We start from the raw sequence: 22,627 nt of genomic DNA on the forward strand, positions 1-22,627 counted from the left end.
GCTTTTGGGGGATGGTTGATGGCCACCTGGCCTCCTCTCAGAGTCCTCTGAGGCTATGTCTAGCAACCCCTTCACAACAGGATAGTCGTGTACCCCCATTATCCTTAACTTTATCCATTTATCCTTAACATCATCCATTATCCTTTTAGCTTCAGCTAAAATTCCAAGAGAACGAGAAAACTGCCTATTTTACACTAGAAATACAATAGAAGAGAAATGAAATTTACTTTGTAATTGTCTAAGCTTGGGTATCCCAACCTGGAAATATACATCCATGTAACAGATCAAGAAAATATGATTAGGAAGGCCTCTTTCAATGGTCATGGAAGATTTGCTCTGCACAAGGATACCCTGAGAAGGGAGATTATTTGTTGTTGTGACAACATGAGGATTGGATGACTATTTCTATTCCACGCTACAGGCTTTAATTAGCTAGTGGTGGCCCTGTTGATCAATCTATAACATGGTTTTAATTTGTCATTGATATTATACAATAAGTCTTACTGTATCAGTCTAGATTCATTTTAAGAGGAAGATGTCAATGAGGTGCCTCCAACTACTCAACTCTTAGGTATATGTTGGAATGCTAATGGAATTATCTCACTGAACAACTTTAAATCCTAATTTCAAGTCTAGAAAGAAGCAATACTGAAATTAAATAAAAAAGCAGATGGCACGTGTAAATACAGTCCACTATAAAAGCTGCCCGTACATGTAATATCCTCATGTCCAAACTACACAGAGTACTTTGGACTTGCCAAGTTTAATACTTCCAGGTATCATTCAATATGAAAGAAACTTATAGGCTTACACTTGGAAATAGACTTACTTATTAAAGGAAACCAACATAACAGAGCTAAACCAGTCTAGGAAAGTAAAGATCATATCACACATCAATTACAATTCTGGGTTTAAGTGAAAAGAAAGAAATCAAAAGATGCTGAGTGAGCATGCTTTCCTCTAGAGATGTATTACAATATTCTCTTGTAAAAAGAGACAGAATATCTTTAGATAAACATTTTATTGTAAAAGAAAAAAGCTTGGGAAAACTCTAAAAATATGGAACAATTCTCATTTCCATCTCAATGAAAAATAAATAAAATCTAAAGTCAGAGGCTTTTTATGTTAACTTGGGATTTACATAAAGAAGTAATACTTTCTTTGTTTTCATAGAGAAAGAAGAGCAACAGTGTAATTTAAGAATGCACTGGATGTGGCAAACCCTTCACTGAAAAATCTGAAAATAGCACATGCTGCGAATGCTGAAATAATGAGAAATACACACATATGAAACAGCTGGCTGTGTCAGGCACCACCACCGCACATTGTTGCTAGTATGCTAAATGTCAACACCCACGTTCAGAAACTGCTATCGGGCAACACAACCTTTGGAATTTCACAGTATTGGTCAAACATATAAAGTGGAAGCAAAACACCAGGAATATGTCTGTTTTGTGATACAAAGAGGGAAAAGGATCTGCAACTTTATGAATAAATTCTACCATCCTAAATAAATAATGAAGAAAGTCAAAGAAACCAACAGGAACAAGACAGAAAGGTTCTGTTGTCTGTCATGTTACGTCCCATCATAACATATCTCATCCTTTTTTAATCTTGTCTTTGATTCTGCTGTTTAGAAACTTCCAAAATTTAATCTTCCTTAATTATGCTTCCTTGAAATTCAAAATATAATCATTTCACACTTTTTAGGATCATTATAGCTAAAATATCAAGGCAGAAAGAAGACAGGGAACAAGGTAATCATCAGCAATCTGCTATTCTCCAGAGGCTTCTGATTATTATTTTGAATATGCTATTCAGAAAAATAACTACTGAAATAACAACATATTATTAATGCAATTAAACTCCACATATGATATGAACTAATGTTCCGACGATTAGAAAGTTAAAGGGACCCAAATATTAAGAGCGATGAAAAACATCAATAGACAAGGGGCATTCTAGCTTTCACAAAGTCCAGCCTACGATTACACTGCAATCAAGAGCAGTGCACAGTTAAGTATCCACTCACTGTGGCAACATGCTTTGGGTGGGGGTAGGGACTTCAGAGCTGGGGAATTTTATCTGGATTGTTTGGCATGAAGTTTGTTTTAGAAGAAGCAATTTTTTAAAAAATGTTATTTATTTTATTATTGACTGTGCTGGGTATCTTCACTGCTGCGTGGGCTTTTCTCTAGATGCAGCAGCTTCCCTTGTTGCTGAGAACGAGTTTTACAGCTCTCGGGCTTCTGAAGTTGCGGCACGTGGACTCTAGAGCACAAGCTCAGTAGCTGTGGTGCATGGGCTTCATTATTCTGTGGCACGTGGGATCTTCCTGGACCAGAGATCAAACCCATGTCTCCTGCAATGGCAGGTGGATTCTTTATCACTGAGCCAAGAGGGAAGCCTGAGGTTTGTTTTAAATTATTTTTCTTCACTATGTGCTGTGCTGTGCTTAGTTGCTTAGTCATGTCTGACTCTGCAACCCCATGGGCTGTAGCCCACCAGGCTCCTCTTTCCATGGGGATTCTCTAGGCAAGAATACTGGAGTGGATTGCCATGCCCTCCTCCAGGAGACCTTCCCAATCCAGGAACTGAACCAGGGTTGTCTACATTTCAGGCAGATTCTTCACCAGCTGAGCTACCAGGGAAGCCATTTCTTCACTACACTTACGTGTAAAAAGCTACTGGATTTTTTTTTTCCACCTTCTTTTTCTAAGAATCTACACTGCGCAATATAGAGCTGAACACTACAAAAGCCCTACTGACTCAAAATATACTTCTAGTAAAATGATAAAAGCTACTGTATTTAAGTATCCACCTTTAATATGTGGTGATACTGAACACAAGCAGTCTTTGTTAGGAAATATTATTCTTTTTTTGAAAAAAATTATCTTATTTTGGCTGTGCTGTGTGGCGTGCGGGGTCTAAGTTCCTGGACCAGGAACTGAATCCATGCCTCCTGCATTGGGAGGTGGAGTCTTAACCACTGGACTGTCAGAGAAGCCCAGAAATAATATTCTTAATGACTATGCTTTCCTTACTTTATAAAAATACTCAGAAATGCAGATTTTCTTGGATAATGTCAAAAATCCATGTATCCTATTACACTGCTGTTGTTGTTGTTTAGTCGCTAAGTTGTGTCTGACTCTTTTGCGACCCCATGGACTATAGTCCACCAGGCTCCTCTGTCCATGGGATTCTCCAGGCAATGATACTGGAGTGGGTTGCCATGTTCTTTTCTCCAGGGGATCTTCCTGACCCAGGGATTGAACCCACATCTCCTGTACTGCAGAGGGATTCTTTACCACTGAGGCACCTAGGAAGCATATGCTAAAAGGAACTAATAGTTGAGAGGGCAGAATCTGAAACTATGATTCTGGGTTCAAATGTCATCTTCAAGATTTACTCACTGGACAGTCTTGGGTAAGTTTCCTAGTTCCTCTGGGCTGTAGTTTCCTCATTTGAAACATATTTTAAAGGATTACTTTAAAAGATTTGTGTGAGGATTAAATGGCATAGTGCCTGTTAAATGCAGAGCATAAAAATAAATGACAAGCTAATGTAATTATTATTAGGGTTATTCGGCTGGCCCTAGGTTCTTAAGATTATGATTCATGTTTTAAGATTATGTTTTATGTGTATACACAAAACATATTCACAACCATAGAACACATAGATCTATATAACAGTATATACACACACTTACAAAGAGTTCTACACGGTCATGGCCATTCAACTATCAAAAAGAAAGCTGCAGATCTGCTGAGGCTGCTGCAATTCAAAATGTCGCATGTTCAGTCAATTTTTGAAATGCTGCCTTAAGAAACTCAGCAATTACAAGGAATCTGGCAAAATTCTACAAGAACAGCTTTTCTTCTAAATGGATTTCTAACACAAATTTGATTATTAATCAAACATTAGCGTATCTGCTATATATTGTGCCACACTGTCCGGGTGACTAATTTGTTACTTGGTTATAAAATAGGAAGTTTTAAGACATTAATAAATAGTTCTCTCAGGACATTAGGAAGCTTACAGGGTTGGCTTCTTAAAACAAGGTTTAGATGCTAATCAAGCAAGTGGTACCTCCCATGGACACATGATCTACAAAAAACAAAACAAACAAACAAACAAAAATACCCAGGAACTCAAAACTGTGTCATGTTTTAGTAATTGTAAAAAAAAATGTTCAAAGGATATGAAACAAACATGAAGAAAGTTAAAAATAATGTGACATGACAATAAAGAGATGTGAATGAATAGCTTTACATTCATATGGAGGATGAATTCACAGTGTACAGTTTCTAAATCATTATTCTTCAGAAGTATGAGTTTCGTTTATGTTTGCATCTACGTTTCTTAAACGCTCAAGTTAGCAGTATCCAGTTTTGTATCTTTTGTTCCATCCTGGTTGGTATTTTAGTACCTGCATCCTATTTGCCACTTGAATCAGCCTTTTTCCCAGGCTTCCCTACCATCATCCCTACTTTATGTCATCAGGGAAAAAGGGATCTCCACACTGAATTTAATTTTGTTCTCTGGCATCTGAAACATTTCACAAGAGCAAGGACACAAACGGGGAGCTCAGTATCTGACCTCTGTAGGATGAAACATTACTACCTTAAATATAAGACCAGTGAAGGGAAATACTGTGATTTCAGTAGCTAACACAGAATTAAAAAGTAACAGAATTCAGTATAAAAATGTTAAGTTTCTTTCTTAAGTTTTCTAGTTTGAAATAGAGGAATAGATGGAGACATTCTAACTTCAAGAGACTGGATGTGAATATTAAGTAGCTTTATATGTTGGTGAGACTTTAAAAACGTTTTTAGCTTTATTTAAAAACATGGCTTCTTTTTCCTTCTTATAAATCTATCACATAGAATGACACCTCTATTACTAGACTTGGTAAGGGTCAGCAAGGGGTGAGGGGGAGGTGGCTGTCACAAAATGATGAAAATAAAAAATCAGGAAAGCAGTTAAACAAGGGAAAACCATGAATTCAGGGCTAAATATGTGAGCTCTGCATTTACGGACATTATTACTATTATAATCATGCACTGGTCACTTCTGCCCACAGCATCTCTTACGTTTCTTCTGGACACATGCAGCATTTCTAGGGTGGCGGCTGTAGCTAACATTTATTGAGTGATTATTATGGGCTACACATTCACTTTACCACCTCCTTTCAGCTTATCACCTCGCTTAATTCTTAGATCATTCCCAGCTGAAGGGTACCTTTATTTTTTACATCTTCTAGAGGAGGAGTTTAAGATTCGGAGAAGAAACGTGGCTTACCCAGAGTCACACAGTGAGTAGCAAGGGTTGAAACCAGGTTATGTCCGAGTGGTAAAGAATCCGACTGCAATGTAGGAGACCCAGGTTCAATCCCTGGGTCAGGAAGATTCCCTAGAGAAGGGAATGGCTATCCACTCCGGAATTCCATGGCCAGAGGAGCCTGGCAGGCTACAGTCCCCGTGGTTGCAAAGAGTTGGATACGACTGAGCAACTAACACTTTCTTTCTCGAGTCCAATATTATAACCACACTTTTCACCACCATTCTCTGGACAAGGACACACAGGTGAAGACTGCTTATGTAATGTGGCGATGATACTGCAAAGCTGACCTCTATTTAGCACCAAACACACTAATAGATAGTCGAGATACAAGGAAGCCACAACTGCTATTTTTCTTATTTATAACAATGCATTTCGGTAACAAGAAAGAAATTACATTTCTTTTTGACGTCAACTATCAGATAAACATGAGACCATAAGTAGAGACAGTCTTTTCAAAATATGTGTATGAACAAGTAATATATTTGCTCTAAATCACACACACACACAAGCACATACACACACACACACTCTCAATCAAGTTCTGTATGTTTTCAAGCACACTTTCCCTCTTCTATTTTACATCAAAGTTCTCAGCCAAGCCTCTCCTAGTCTGTAGCATAAAGTCAGCGTACTGGATATTAGGGGAGTGGCTGAATCTAAGACATCTCTGCTGCTTTCGGATTACTACATTCTTATTTATTTTGCTTTTTATGCATAACCTTCATTATCTTAAGTAGGTAGAACTGAGAGACAAAGAAGAAGTGCCAGCGAACTTACCTGTTTGAGAGCCTTTTTGGTGTGTTGCTGAAAGGAAGACACCAGCTTGCTCTGCACTGCTGTGTTAGGAAGGCTTGGATCTCGGGTGGAAGACGCCTCATCGGTTACCTGCTTTGCACACACTAGAAAACAGAGAGATAATGATATTACTAATTTGAATTCCTTTTTTTATATCCACTGTAATTAACTCACTTGGAGCCTTTCTCCAATTGAAAATGGATGCCTAAAATAAGGCAAAATAGCGCAGTATAAAGACGAGTATCTCAGTTTGAAAGAACGGATCATTTAATACCTTTGTGGCCACAGTTACACTGAACCTCTCTAAGCCTCAGTTTCCTTACCCACTAATTGATGATAATTTCAATGTCTTGGGCTACTGTACAGACATGAAAAAGAGCACAGTATCTGTCTCAAGAGGTGGGAGTCAGTAGGTACTTTCTGGAGGTGAGTAGGCAGATTGGGGAATTCATAACATTCTGAAGAAAGAATCTACATTAATGAAATTGTTTTCAATCTACCAACCTCAGAATCTCCTGGAGAAGGGAATGGCTACCCACTCCAGTATTCTTGCCTGGAGAATCCATGTGTAGAGGAGCCTGGTGGGCTACAGTCTATGAGGTCGCAAAGAGTCAGATACAACTAAGCGACTAACACTTCCACTTTTCAACATCAGAGGTACTATGAATCTTCCCTTTAAAAGCCCTCTGTCTATAGAATCTACACACTGGGGTGTGTGTATATCCTCTTCTATGGGCCAAAGTACCTAGCATGGAGAAGGAAAAATGAAATGTGACATGCTAAGTGTCAACTGAAGGTAATTATTTTTAAGAAAATCATGGACTCTGCAGATTACAATATAATCTACCCATTTTTACTACAGTCAAGCCTTCCAGGTGTCTCATCTATGGAAGTCAAGTTCACCGTCATTTCTGCTCTGCAACACCTGTGCTGGAGTTCCAACGCTTCTTTCCGTCCTCCTCAGACACTCTGCCCAGGTTTCACATTGATGTGACTCTGGCAGCAGCAGACATAGAAGGCCTTTTCTCTGTACTCCAGGGGAGGGGGAATTTATGTGGAAAATCCACATGAGGAAGCACTGTGATTAGTGGCAAATGGAGGCATATGTCAAAGGCAGGAGGCAAGAGGAAGTCATATGGAAGAAAATAACTTGAGAACATATTGTAAAAGCTTAAAATAAGCCTTCTTAAGGGCACCAGGGTTAACACTAATCTAAGAAAAATTTCCAAGGAACAGAAGCTTGGGAAAATTCTGACCTGAGTGTGAAAGGTGGGTGGATGAGTTAAAAATGATTCTAGTCACATTGTAGAGTAATTTTACTCCAATAAAATATATAAAAAAAAGTTATAGTCAAAAATGGAGACATATGCATGTGGCAGTGTTGACAGCACTGCTTTGGGTAGACTAAAGATCACACTGACTAGAAATGGAAAATGTAGCCCATGAAAGAGGATGCCCAGGCAAAAGAGTGAATTGGGTTTTGTTTTAATGACAGAAAGTAATCAGGAAGACAAAATGAACATGTTTTAGAAAATAACTGTTAGTTATTAATGGCAGGCATTTGACATACGTGACCTTATTTCATCCTCACAGCTTCCTTGTGAGATGGAAGAAGTGTCATCTCCACATTGGAGGGAGAAAACTGGAGCCTAGAAATGATCATTTGTGTGCCCACGGTCACAGCCAGTAGAATAGCAGAGCTGGGGTCCAAGGCCAAGTCCATAATCTTCCATTTAGAATATCTGACTTCAAAGCCAAGAACTGATACAGAAAATTTAATGTCTAAAGAACATGTTGCATCATGTTGGAAGATCTGAAACAGGAAGTTAATAAAGCCATCACAAGGAACAAGATGTTGAGCTCTGATAAGAAAAAACTGAGCTCAACTGGCCCAGAAAACATTAAGGTCGAAGTAGCAAAAGGATGTGCCCAGATATCCAGGGAGAGAAATCCCTGAGTTAAAGATCAGGTAACTTTTTTCTCTTCGATACACTATGACATTTTTTGCTTAAAACAGTCTAAATGTTCTAATACAGAAACATTTTATAATACTGCTTACATAAACTATGGCTTCCTGGCCTCTCTCCTTAAAATCATCACTAATTTGTACCACTTTGCCAAAGCTTACTTATCAAGGAATATGAGAAATAACCATCAGTTTATATTCTAAAGATAAATTTATTTTTATACTGATTACATGGATGGCTTTTTTTCAACATTCTGGAGTCAATAGGAAGTGTGACAAACTGGAGAGGTGAGAGGAAGGTGGTGGATACGACATATAATCCCAACTGAACAGAGCTAAATGGATGGAATGTGAGCCCAGCCAAAAGAAAAGTGCACATTAGCAAATACGTTTTACTACTTTCACATTCTTAAATTAGTATTACCACCTAGAAAAATACAAACCTAATGGTAGTTTAAAAAGACAATCAAAATGCAGCACATGGGTTTCAGGGAACTTGTAAAAAGCATCAGAATGCTCCTGGCCTACTGGACATCAAAACACATACACCAATTTTCTCAGGAAATGATTTTATTCATAAGTGTTTCAAAGGTAAACTTCAATGCAGCAGGATAAAAAAAAAACAATTACTGAATCAGTGTGGGCGTAATCAAAACCTTATGTCTTTTATTTTCTGACTGCTACAATAAGTAGTATACAATCAGCTGTCATTTCCTGAGGATAACAGGTATCTAAATTACAACTTGCTCTATTTGTTTCTGACCTAGGAAACCACAGGGTATTGTGATACCTATTTCGGTGTCAGTGTATATGCTGTATGGTTGTTTAAATTTACTACCGCATTGTGTTAACAGTGAGTCACATGTATTTACACACAGTGTTTCCAAAAGAAAGAGTCGTCAACACATAGCCCAGAATTTCAGTTGGAGGGAATGACAATAAAACTGAAATAGCCTCAAGAAATACTGTGAAATTCTTCCTCAATATGATTCAATTCCCTTCAACTCAATTCTGTTTTGCTTCATCTTACATTCCAGACTAGACCCAAGTGAAGCATCATGAGAATTCCTTTACTACAGAGTCATCTTCCTCCCCGGCTCCTCTTTCTGAACTTGATCCTATTTCTCTGGGCCAAACTGGTTTCCCTGTAATTATTTATCTCTAATAAAATAAGTGTAGAATCTTAAAGAAAGTAAATGTAATAGAAAATAAAATATATAAATGAGTATTCCTGTGGATTTAAAACTTGTTTCTAAGGAAAAGTTCAAGAATAAAAATGAGTAGGACACAATATAATGCATGCACAGCCTTCAGAGTGTGTGCCTGCGTGTGTGTGTGTGCACTGACTATACAGACACTACACATGGGCATCTAAGTGATTTATTCATTCTTCGCCATGAGGGTAGCTGAATCTAAAAACACTCACTGTGTAGATGGAGCAGCAGTTGAACATGCAAGATTCATATTCTGACAAAACACACAGTTTTCACTCTTACTTTATCCTTGTAGCTTTCCTAACAGATGTGATAAATAAATAATACAGGGCTTATTTTAAACAGTTGCCTGAATATTTATCTAAGGGGCTGAGTTTGGCCTCTGAAATACAAGCCAAAAAAAAATTAATGTTCAAGAAAAGGCCAGGGGAAATCCCCTGTATGTTGAAATTACAACAGGAGCCAGGAAACTGAAGAATTAGGACAGATGTTTTAGCCAATAAATATCTAAGTCTGACATGCAGCTTAGAAGTGATATCTTCTTGGCATTCAGGACAGAATAGAAACTGTTTCTCTTTTTTTCTTTCCTAACTGTGCACTGGCACCATCACAAAATTCATGCTAGGATTTTATACCTGGAAACCCCATAAGACTGCTTGCCCTACTTGAGCTGGACAAACTGAAGACTAGAAAAAAAAATGTTTTAAAAGGTATAGGAATATAGGAATATTATTTCTACGTTTTGCTTACCCGCTCAAACTAGGCAAGCTACAAACATAGTTAAAATAATCTGCCAGTTTTTAATTCAAACAGTTAATGGGATTCTTCAGTCGCTATCCCACACTACTCTCATTCACACGCAGATTCCCAAACCCCTCCTCCAGAATATTTTACTTAGAAGGCTTAGGACCACAAGGATTACAGGTGATCACCAGACAGCCCTGAAGGCTAGAGAAACTGTTGAATGCGTCTCAACAAGACTGGATGGCAGCCTCTTTTCTCTAAGTCCCAAGCTGTCCCTTCCCCTCTCTCTTCTTTTTCATTCACCATTAGACCCAACAATGTGATAGAACTGGAAAATATGGACTAAAGCTCATACTTTGTAAGTGGGGCTGCTGAGAGTCGGAAATGACTGAGCGCCTAAGCACAGCACTGAGATGAAGGCATGGGTAACATTCCCCCCAGTCTAAGTACTAAGCCCCTGACAGGTATACAAGAGGGCTTTGAACTTTAGCACAAGACACAAAAAAGGGAGAAAGGAGAATGTACTCCTTTCTTAAAAAATGTTTTTATTTTACATTAGCATATAGCTGATTAACAATGTTGTGATAATTTCAGGTGCACAACAGAATTACTCAGTCACACATATATATACATCCATTCTCCTCTAAATGCCCCCCTCCACCATCCAAGCTGCCACATAACATTGAGCAGAGTTCCCTGTGCTACACAGTAGGACCTTGTTGGTTATCCACTTTAAATATAGCAATGTGTACATGTCAATCCCAAACTCCCTTCCCCCAATAACCATACGTTTTAGCAGAAGGCAATCTTGACTCTGTTTTTATTTCTAGTCTCACATCTGGTCATCTTCCCAACTCCCAGCTCTCTGATCAGCCAGCTGAGATCTTGTGGCATTTCCTGAACACGTATACTCGCTGTATTTGTCTCACTTGCTCTGACAGTCCCTCTTTCATCTTTCTGTCTAGCAAACTCATCTTGACAGACCGGACTCAAACAGCTTCCTCAAAGCTTTCCTGACTATCCCCATTTCTGAGGAAGACTTACTCTTCCCCTACCCATGCTTTCTTGGAACTTAGTGTTACAAATTCATGTCAGTCCCTGCACTACTGCTGCTTGCATCTGCCTTATCACTCACAGGCCCAGTAACTTGAATACTTACTTCCGTGCAAAGACAGGCACAGAGCAGTTGATCCATGAATCTTAATTAAACTAAACTGTCCAATTTTATTTTCATGAAATTTGTCTCAAGTATCTATTTCTTTTCCTATTTAAAAAAATTTTTTTTGGCTATGCTGGGTCTTCATTGCTGTGCAGGTTTTTCTCTAGTTGTGGTGAGTAGGGGGTTATTCTTTGTTGAAAGTGCTTGGGCTTCTCATTGCAGTGGCTTCTCTTGTTGCAAAGCATGGTCTCTAGGCAATTGGGCTTCAGTAGTTGTGGCTCTAGAGCACAGGCTCAGTAGCTGTGGTGCATGGGTTTATCTGCCATGTAGCACGTGGAATCTTCCTGGACCAGGGATTGAATTTGGGTCTCCTGCATTGGCAGGCAGATTCTTAACCACTAGACCACCAGGGAGGTTCTAAAGTATTTCTTTCTAAAGTTAACTTTCAATTACTGTTTTTAACAAGAATTCATGGAAGGGGAAATCAGCAAAGCACAGTTTTTTTACTGTGGAAAAGCATACATACAAAAATGAATTTTTAAAATTTGAAACAGAATCTTTATTAAAAGATCGCAAATTATGCTAAGGTCAATTAGGGAAAATATGAAAATCAAACTGAAAAAAACATCTTACGCAAGTCAGTGGGAGACTATGTAAAGTGTGAAAGCTAAAAGTGTTAGTCGCTCAATCGTGTCTGACTCTTTGTGACCCCGTGGACTGGAGCTCGTCAGGCTCCTCTGTCCATGGAATTCTCCAGACAGCAACACTGGGATGGGTTGCCATTCCCTTCTCCAGGGGAACTTCCTCACCCAGGGATCAAACCCAGGTTTCCTGCATTGTGGGCAGATTCTTTACCATCTGAGCCACCTGGGAAGCCCCCTGACCTGCCACTAAATGTAGATACATTTCCTTCTGCCGTTCTTACTCGTTGACTTATTTTAAGAGGAAAGTCACAGTCTGGAGGTTTTATGTGGTGAAATAAAAATAAGTATCACTGAAAAGTCAAAATTAGAAATGACAATGCTTACTTGAAATGGCAGGAGCCATGCGGGGGCAGAATCACAAAATAGCCCAGGATGTGGGCACAAGAGAGTCAACGCAACAAAAATATTAATCGGCATATGTCTCATTCATCTACACATGAAGTGACTGGCTACCTGAGGTAACCAGGGTTCAAAGGGCTAACGAAGGCAGGGAAAGGAGCATCCCTTGATCGATTTCATTTCTTTCAGTTCTTCCTCCAACTACTTCCTTTCAATTTTCTCAACAAACAGACACTCTCAAATCAAAACAGTTTTCCATCAAAATGATCCTGTATACACTATAGGCTTAGCAGAGTTCTCCTAAACTACAAAAATTTAAATCAAATAGCACACAGTATATGAGGATTAATAATGTGGCACATTGTTAGAATTCAATTTCAAAAGAGGGCTGGATCTTAGAGGGAGCTTGTTTATTTATTAATCATTTATTCAATTGCAACACTCTTATTGAACACCTTCATGTCAAGGACTGTATAAAATGCAGGAGTAAAACAGTGACTAAGACCTAAGACCTGACTTAGAGTCCTTAAGTTTTCTTAAAAGTACTTTTTTCATAAAACAATGGTATAGGGCTGCCCTGGTGGCTCAGTGGTAAGAAAATCTGCCTGCCATTGCAGGAGGCATCGGTTCTATCCCTGATCCGGAAAGATCCCACACGCCACAGAGTAACAGGGCCCATGCACCACAAATACTGAGCCTGTGCTCTGGAGCCTGGGAACTACAACAAGAGAAGTCACCACAAACAGAAGCCTGCATGTGGCAACTGGAACACAGCCCCCACTCACTGCAACTAGACAAAAGCCCTCACAGCAATGAAGACCCAGCACAGCCAAAAATAAATGAGTGATTAAAAAGAAAAAAGGTTTAGAACTATTCATTCTGCCTGAGAAAAATCAACCCTATGAAGACCTAGCAGTGATAACTAAAATTTGTTTTAAAGAATCAATAAGTGGGTAATTCAAATTATCCCCAGATTGGCAAATAATCCCAAAAGTTTATGTTTGGACTGTACTATGTTTTATGTATCACACTTACATTTGAAATTGTGCATATTAGATGTTCTGGATATACACAGCAGCAAAATACATGCCAAAAACTGTTGAAGATGACTTAATGACAACCAGACAAACTCATTTGATCCCAACTAAATATTTCCAGGACTCCATTTCTTTCAGGAAAAAGGCAACTCCTTAATCCTTTTTGGATCAGACTGAGGAGAACCGCTCCTCTCAGAGCAGTTCTTATTCCAAGATATGTTTAGGTATCTAGATTTAAACAATTTCCCTTGTTGCATTATAAGAAAACATCCAAAGGGTATAAGAGGTGAGCAATTAAACAGAGAAATAATAGCAATAAAATAATGGAAACAATTTTCCCCCTAAGACTTTCAAGGGAGACAGTACCTAAACATTGCAAGTATTGGTATTAGATAGTATTTGAACAACATTCTCTATGAATAAAATACAACTAATATAACTTGGACGGTGACTTCAGTCATGAAATTAAAAGACATTTGCTTCTTGGAAGGAAAGCTATGACAAACTTACACAGCATATTAAAAAGCAGAGACATCACTTTGCTGACCAATGTCCATATAGCCAAAGCTATGGTTTTTCCAGTAGTCATGTACAGATGTGAGAGATGCACCATAAATAAGGTTGAGCACTGCAGAACTGATGCTTTCAAATTGTGGTGTTGGAGAATACTCTTAAGAGTCCCTTGCACTGCAAGGAGACCAAACCAATCAATCCTAAAGGATCTGAATCCTGAATCAATGAATCCTGAATATTCATTGGAAGGGCTGATGTTGAATCTCCAATATTTTGGCCACCTGATGTGACGAGCCGATTCACTGGAAAAGGCTCTGATGCTACGGAAGATTGACGACAAAAGGAGAAAGGAGCGGCAAAGATGGTTAGATAGCATCACCGACTCAATGGACATGAGTCTGAGCAAACTCCAGGAGACAGTGAGGGAGAGAGGAGGCTGGTGTGTCCATGGGGTCCCAACGAGTCAGACACAACTAAGCAACTGAACAACAACAATAACAACTAAAAATTTTACTATATAGTCTGCTACATTAGGTCAATGAAGTCCTTTTCTTGGTCAGAAGAGGTCTGCAGAAAAGAGAGCAAAATAAACTAGGAGGAAGAACAAATCAGATGATTCATGATTATACCAGTCATGTGTATCAGTAAGAATGTGCTCCACAAGAGGTAATCATGCCAGACACATTAATGATTTGGGTGGCATATATCATACACTACAAATGATGGTCATCTGACATCCCAGACCTGGATGTATTGCAATTTCATTGCAATGTCCTCAAATAGTTCACAAACATATTGGTTTGTATCAGACCAGACAATGAATTTCCACAAGTAACTAGGAAGAATAGTTTACTCACTGAAGGTATAGGAATCCCTCCTAACTAGCACTCAATTTATCACCAGAACATTTTAGTTGGATTAGTACCTCTGTATATCTAGACAAGAAACTCAGATAAGAAAAGAGAAACAAAACCAGAAATAATAATATTAAATAGAAAAAGCATACATATCCTATAGGTACCAGCCTTTAACCACCCAATCCCTCCTATCATAGAACCAATACAGAATCCACTTAGAATTATGGAAAATAACACAATAAGCTGCTGTGTGTGGGGGGGTACTAGAAGCTATTTCTCTTATACCCCCCAACACTTGTGATCTACAGTTGCAGCAAGTTCCTGAAACATCTGCTCAGAAATACAGCAACCCATCTAGAAAATGAGAAATAGAAAAAAGCAGCCAGAAAGAATATCATTAAAAGGTTGGTACAGGTCAAGGATAAGTGCTTCATTCATGGGCACTACTAATGATTTCATACTTCAACATATAAAGAATAACTCCAGTGTATAAGAAAGGGAGTTAGACAAACAGATGGTTAACTGTTTGAGAAATGGTTATACACTGTCACTTTAGAGAAAAAAGAAAGAATGGATTATCTGACATGACTGAAAAAAGTACTTCATTTTAAAAGCATGGATTCTTTGTTCCTCTCTATCAATCACAAACTATATCAAACAAGAAGAAATCTGACTCTTCTGGATGAGTAATTGGGAGAATACATTTAATTTTGGTTTTATTTGAGAGGGACTTTGCTTTTATCATGAGATCGTACTCTATTTCCAATCTTTATCTCTATATTATGAAATATTTCTCTCCTTGAACAAGAAAAGAGGGGAAAGTACACTTAAATGGGTCACTTTATCTGCACTTAAAAACTTTTTTTAACTCCATGACTCTTGGACTGTTAAAATTGACCAAAATCCATTTACACAAGAACAAAGTTCACGGTTCAAGGGGAAATATGTAAGAAAAAGAGGTCCCTAATGGGTAAAAGAAATGGAAAATAGTATCTATAAGTCATGTTTGAAAGAGCTGGGATAAGTTATTTGGAGAAGTCAAGATGAAGTGGGTGGGGGCTAAGATGATGCCCAGCTGTTCTCCATCATCACAGGAGGAAAAAAGGAGAAAATTGGTTTAATTAAAAGCTCCAGAGATTTCAGCATAAGGAAAAAATTCTTGATATAAAGGTTATCAAAAACACAGAGACACAAATATTAAGAAGACTGTGGGATTCCCATCCCACTGGGCATTTACTATTAGAATAACGTCTACTTGAATTGACTGGTTTAAGTAAAATGCTGACATGAGAGAGGATCCAGGCCTGCGTGAACCTCTGAAATCCCTCATACTTCCCCTGAACTGTGAAGGCTGTGGGCTGGGATGAAAGAAAGGAGAATGAGAAAGAGTGGGCAGAGGAAGTTTTATATCCTGCCAATGGTCATTTCTGACTGTGAAGAGTATTCTTTTTCCTCTGTTTTTTCTTCTATGTGTAACTAAAACAACATCATTTTCACATACTTAAGTTTCCCTGGGCCACCAATGTAGAACAGGTGTCTCTAGGAGCCAACAAAGCTGTTAACGATAATGCAGACGTTGGATAAAAGACAAATCCGCTCAACCTGAGAAAAATCAGGGGACCTGACACAGTCACTGAAAGAATTCCTTCCCTCCTACAAGATTCTCAGAATGGCTGTCAGGGAGAGATGGATGATGAACACAAAGAAGGCTCATGTGTCATCTGATGTAAAATCACATGTGAGCAGCCACAGACAAGTTCCTGAAAAAGCCCAGCAACACCAGACCAATACCACTGCGAGCAGAGACACCCAATTGTTGGGAAACCTCTTCAAAAGTTACTTGAACACATCCTTCACCGCTCCAGGGTGCACACATTCTCCTTTCCCACCCCTTGTATAAAACTGCCAGGGATAAACTGTCAGTGCGACTACTCCCAGAGGGCGCCGAAACCTTCATTAGTACCCTTCTCACTTCCTCCAGGAAGCTGCTCATCTGTGTGTAATTGATGTCTCAACTGAGATCCTATCCACACACTTCAGGCCATCTTAAAGCACTTTTCACTTTTGAAAAAAAGGCCCCTCAAACTGTGGCCTCTGAGCCAATGCAAACAAAGAGTGAGCTGAATAATGTTTCATTAAGTTAACATGACTCTGCCAAGAATCATACAATCAGAAACCTGCTTATAAAACTGGCCATAAGGAATAATGAAAAGGGACCACATAAAATTCTGTGAACGCTGGAATCATTATTCACCCCAGGATCTGAGGACTAAAACATAGGATGTGTGTTCTCTATAATCTTTTTCCTTAAATAGAGACTTTGAAAATACTAATTCTCCAGCTAGAGTGCTGCTTCCTCCCTGAAAGCCATTAGGGTTAATAACAAGCGAAACCTTTTTTGATCTCTATGGATGAAAATTGTACATTCTCCAGTTTCCTCATTTTAAAAGATTAAGTAGGATGGCTGCTTTGGATTTTAAACATGAAATATATCAGGGCCACAAAAAGAGAAGCTCATTTTTTTTTTCTTGTTAATAACAATTTATAAACAGAAGGGGAAGGAGGTGAAGACGATCTACCGATGGTATCGTTTCTATAAAATATGTACGGTTTCCACAGCCAGCCACGTACTGTAAGTCAACTTAATATGTGTAAGCAAACTCATAATATACCAATGTATTATGTTCAGAGAGCAACTCAGACACAAACATAAGCATAAATCTCAGACTAAAATAGTCCACAAAATTCTAAATATTTTCTTTGGGTGACATAGATCTATACTTATACAGACATAAATGGTCATGGGTTGTCAACAAAAATATATATATCAAGTGATTCTCCTAAATCACCCTTTCACCTCTTGAGCTAAGCCTGTAAAATGTGAAGAGTTTACTTTCTTGAGTCTCTAATTCTTATTAACTTGAAAAACTGTTTAGGAGTCAAAGAAACCTAATGCACAGCTCTAGTTTTGTGTCTTGTCAATTCCAGAATTGAGAATATATCACCTGTCTCATACTGTAAAAAAAAAAAAAAAAAAAAAATGCAACCAGACTTTAAAACAAAATAACTTGGTGAAGTGTCTATCGTTTAAAAACAAATCTGTTTTGCTGCCCAGTGGACTGCAAGAAGAAAGCAAAAGCATTACCATTATTATCTTTACCTACAGATTCACATGTCACTGGAATCAAGCTACAAGACTTCTTTCCAGTTACCAGCTTTTGTAAAACGTTTCCTTTTTAAATACTTTTCTGAGTTTCCCTTTAGTGGTGTAACACATGTCACCAAATCTCTGTTCATCTGAAAGAACTCTATGGTAGCAGAGGCTTAGTCTCAGCACTGTCACAACGGTATCTTACCAATTGATAGTTATTATTCACTTTAATACTATTCACTCTTTCATATCCCAAGGGAGAAATGGGAAAAGAAGAAGAGAATAAAGATTTAAAAAACAGATGGTGGGACCCTCCTCTCCTCCTGCCCTCTCTCCCATGGCCCCCACAACCCCACACTTCCCCACTTTCCCTAATTATATTTTCAAAGCATATTTGTACAGCTGTAAGAAGTGTGGAAATTATATCCATTCTAACTGCTGGTTCAAACACCTATTAGAAATAAAGTAAGTAAGGAAATCATCTAAACCAGTTCAGGTTCTTGGCATTTATTACTGATTTGTAAGAAATCATGTGGTAGCCCACTCCTTCATTTGGATAAGCCGGTGGTTCCTCTTTGTCAAATTCTCAAGTTTAGCATCAGAACAGAGTTGGACAACTATTGCAAAGCTAAACTGCACCAGTGACTCCCGGGCTAAGGGTGTTCCCCAAGGTTGCAGAGTAGTCAGAGCCTGGCTTTTGGGGTCACTCACATCAACCTGAGCATGCCACCTGAATGAAACACTGAACCTCTAAGTCTGTTTCCTTACTGGTAAAAAAAAAATTAAAAATATAAATAAAATAAAAATCAAAAATAGAAAATTTCAATAAAATACAGCAACAGAGCCTAGGAAGTCTGACTGTCTCACAGGAGTGCTGTCAACATTAATCAGTCTACATGTAAACAGTTCACAAAGGATAGGCGTTGTGAGCACTCAACATATTTTCAGTATTGAGGTTTGAAAATCTATCCTGGGATTAACGGACTATACACAGAAGTATATGGTATTCATATAGATAGGGAACACACTTTTCTACAAGAAGCAATTGTGGTTTGCAATAAGATGTAAAAGTGGGCAAGTCAAGGAACACTCAAGGAAATAAGCTATTTACCATTCTTTCAGTGATTTCTCAAAGCAATTTCGTTAGTACAACTTCAAAGGAGAGGCCAGGAAATCCAGTTTTGGTCCCATTAGCTGGAGATGTGTGGGTATGTGCTCTTTGGTTAAGTACTCATTCACATTTCAAATTAGGGGAGTTTGCTTATCCCTGTTGTGGTTTAATTATTGCCTAAGTGCTTTCACCCTGCCCTGGACCCCTTCAGAGCCACTAAAACCCTCCCACTCTTTCTTCTGAAATTCAGGATTAGTCATTAGCAAAATCTGATTGACCTGGCCCTCTCCCATGGACACTAATTCCCCTGGAACCTTCTCAGGTAGCAGCCTGTGTCTTTCCCACACATCTTGTATTGCTGGGCCTGAAAATGGGACATGTGACCTCTATGCTCCTTCCTGCTCCTTAAACACCTCCAGCATTGTATCTCCTGTCAACAGACTGTTCCTCCTTACTGTAACTATCTACCAACTCCTGGGTTACTCCCTTTCATCTCTGGAAGATTTTAGCTCCTAAATATCACACTCTTTCAATGCTAGTTCTGTCATAACTGAATGTTTTCAATATCCACACAGACAATCCTCTACTATTTCATGGCAGGGCTACCACCAGCCTTTACAACATCCTTGTGCAGACAAGAAAAGGCAATATTTCCTCCACATTGACCCTGCTCCATGACAGGAAGTTGGGCAAAGGAAGGTCTGCTCAATTTCAGTCACTGATGGTTACTTCGGCCAGGACACTCTGAAGAGGGCCCTACCTAACCATTCGTAACAGCCTTTAACATACCTTCCCTCTTTAGTCTCAGCTCAGACACGCTTCCCATAATCCACCCTAACCTCAAGTTCAGGGGCTTCCCTGGTGGCTCAGTGGTGAAGTATCTGCCTGCCAATGCAGGAGATGGGGATTCGATCCCTGAGTTGGGAAGATCCCTTGGAGAAGGAAATGGCAACCCACTCCAGCATTCTTGCCTGGGAAATCCCATGGACAGAGGAGCTTGGCGGGCTACCGTGGGGTAGCAAAGAGACATGATTTAGCAACTGAATAACAACAACTACAACCTCAATTTCGTATATTCCACTCTTACATCACCTACCCTTCCAACTCATCTCCTCTTGAACACCAAATCAAACAATTCTTCCTCCCTATGGAGACCTCCACCTCCTCCTTCATGCCAGTCCCCACACAAATATGCCTTCGCTCAAACCCCACAAGCTTAAATTTCACAGAGATGGATCTTAATGCTCCATGTCACACACCCTCAACTCCTGCATCCCATTCTGGCTTCATCATTCACCCCTGGCAAAACCCCAGCTCTGGTCCATTTCAACATTGTGGCTACTCTGCACTCATAGAGTTGTTATGAACATGACCGGAGAAAAATGCACAAACATGCTGGCTGTTCTCACATTAAATTCAGGATCAGCCACCTCACAACTGTCCTTAATGATGTCAGACCCAAGACAAACATTTTCTATCTTCTCCTGAGATCTACAGAGCTACCTCTCCATCTTCATCCATGGCTGAAGAACTGACTTCCTATTTCACTGAGAAAAACGGAGCATTAAGAAGTGAACTTGTGCAGCCCCTCCCCATATACTCACCTACCTTCCTTTCTATCCAGCACCCTCATGTTTCCTGTTTCTTCCTTACAGCACAAGTCAATACTCCTGAAGGGTGCCAATCTCTTCATTTGTTTAACAGATCTCCTTCCCTCTCATCCAATCGAGTACATGGCAACAGGACACCTTCCTCATTGAAACCTCTCCAACTGGATTTCTTCCCAGCAGTATATGATTGTTCTCATATTTATTTCTCAAATTCAGAAAACTTTCCCTTCTTCCACTTTGTCTTGCAGCCATTTCCCCATTTCACTCCTTCCCTTTACCGCAAAAAACCTTGAAAGAACTGACTACATTTGGGGTCTCCCAAAGTCTGTTCGCCCATTCTCTTGAACACACTCCATTCATGCTTGTGGTCTTACCATAGGATAAAAACAGTCACTGTCAATACCTCACAAAGCTAAATCCAATGTTTTTTTCTCGGCCTTCTTTGTAAGTTGACACAGAGAGAGCAATTGACCCGTTTGAGTTACAACCTCCCCAGACACACTTTCTTCACTTTGTTTTCAGAACAGACAACATGTTCTCCTGTCCACTTATCCTCTGTCTCATTTGCTGGTTCCTATCATCTCTCCTACCTCTTAAATTTCAAGTACCCTAAGCTCAGTCTTTGAGCCTCTCCTCTTTTCTATCTGCCTTCAATTTCTTGGTGATTTCATCCAGTTTCTTATCTTTAAAGCTCATCTATAAACTGACCACTTTCCAATGTATATTTGCAGCAAAGTCTTTCCGGTTAATCTAAGACAGGTAAGTCCAGTTATTTAACATATTCACTTGGATGCTGAAAATTAATTTCATGTTTAATATGTCCTACACTGAGCTCCTCTGTCAACATCCCCCACCCCAAACCGACTCTCTTGCAGGTATTCCATCCAAGTTAAAGAAAATACTTCTACTTGCTGACACTCAAAACTCTGAAGTCATCTCTAACTCCTTTCTTTATCTCATAACTACACTAATTTCAGCAGTTCCTATTGGGTCTACCCTAGAATTCAATTACTTTTCATCACATTCACTGCTACCCCTGTTATTCGAACTCCATCATCTCTTACCTAGATTACACCAATGGCTTTCTAACTTTTCTCCCCGTTTTTGTCCTTATTCTCTTATATATGGTTTTTTTGTACTTAGTGATCCTACTAAGGCCTGAGATCATTGTCCTTCTAGCTCAAAACCCTGCAGTGGTTTAACATCTCACTCAAAACAAAAGCCAGTGTCATGGCATTCCATAACTTCTCTGAAACTGTATCTTACCATCTTCTCCCTTGCTCACCCTGGACTCCAACCACACTGGACTAATGTTGCTGGAACATTCCAGGCACTCTCCTGCTTTAAGGCCTTTATAATTGCTGCTTCTTCTGTCTAGAACTCTCTCCCATCAAATGCCTGCTCCCTCACTCCCTTGGGTCTTTTCTCAGATGTACCTCTCTCTCGTTCTTATCTCCTTATTTAATTGATTTTTCCCCATAATACTTGTCAGCACTAAATAAGCTGTACATTTCACATATTTATCTTGCTTATTGCCTCTCTACCAATATAAAATCCATGAGAGGTCTCTTTTTGTTGTTTTTAACTGCAACAACTATAATGTTGAGAACAGTACTCGGCACATAGCAGAAACTCAATATATATGTTGAATTACAGTAACAGAAAGGAGGTGGGAGAGAGAGGGAGGATGCAAGTGTTCACGCAAGCTTGCAGTATAGCAAGAGGATCCAGTAAGATTCCCATTCAGCCACTGAAGGAGAAAGGTGTGCCCCATTCACTAGCCCTTCCAGAAATCCAGAAATTGTCATGCATCTCTGCTTTGTTCTCTTTCTAAACACAAGGACCTGCCAAAGTTCACAGCACTACCATAATAGTGGTGGGGGGTTTAGTTGAGTTTTTCAAAAGGTGCAGGAGGAATAAGGACATCAAATTAAATGAAAGCTGGTTTAAAAAAAAAAAAAGTCTACAAAGCTGATTTCAGCCATTTTACTAAGACAAGAATCTGTTTCCTACAATAATTCAGCACCTTGGCTACAGGTCAGATGGCGCTGGAGCAAAATCAGCCTCTAGGGGACTATCAGAAA

The 22,627-nt window shown here is 39.2% G+C and overlaps 1 protein-coding gene across 27 annotated transcripts in view; it reads right to left on the minus strand.

Moving 5' to 3' along the window:
- ASXL3 (ASXL transcriptional regulator 3) overlaps window positions 1-22,627 on the minus strand; it is a 186,652-nt gene that overhangs the window by 88,586 nt on the left and 75,439 nt on the right. For all 27 annotated transcript variants that reach the window (XM_081562548.1, XM_081562540.1, XM_081562569.1 and 24 more), the window contains one exon: window positions 6,121-6,242. In XM_081562548.1, the coding sequence (XP_081418674.1) occupies window positions 6,121-6,242 (122 nt within the window). The remainder of the gene's footprint in view (window positions 1-6,120; window positions 6,243-22,627) is intronic.

This window comes from Giraffa tippelskirchi, chromosome 14 (assembly GCF_054371585.1).
Source record: "Giraffa tippelskirchi isolate mGirTip1 chromosome 14, T2T-mGirTip1v1.2.pri, whole genome shotgun sequence".
Taxonomy (NCBI): domain Eukaryota; kingdom Metazoa; phylum Chordata; class Mammalia; order Artiodactyla; family Giraffidae; genus Giraffa; species Giraffa tippelskirchi.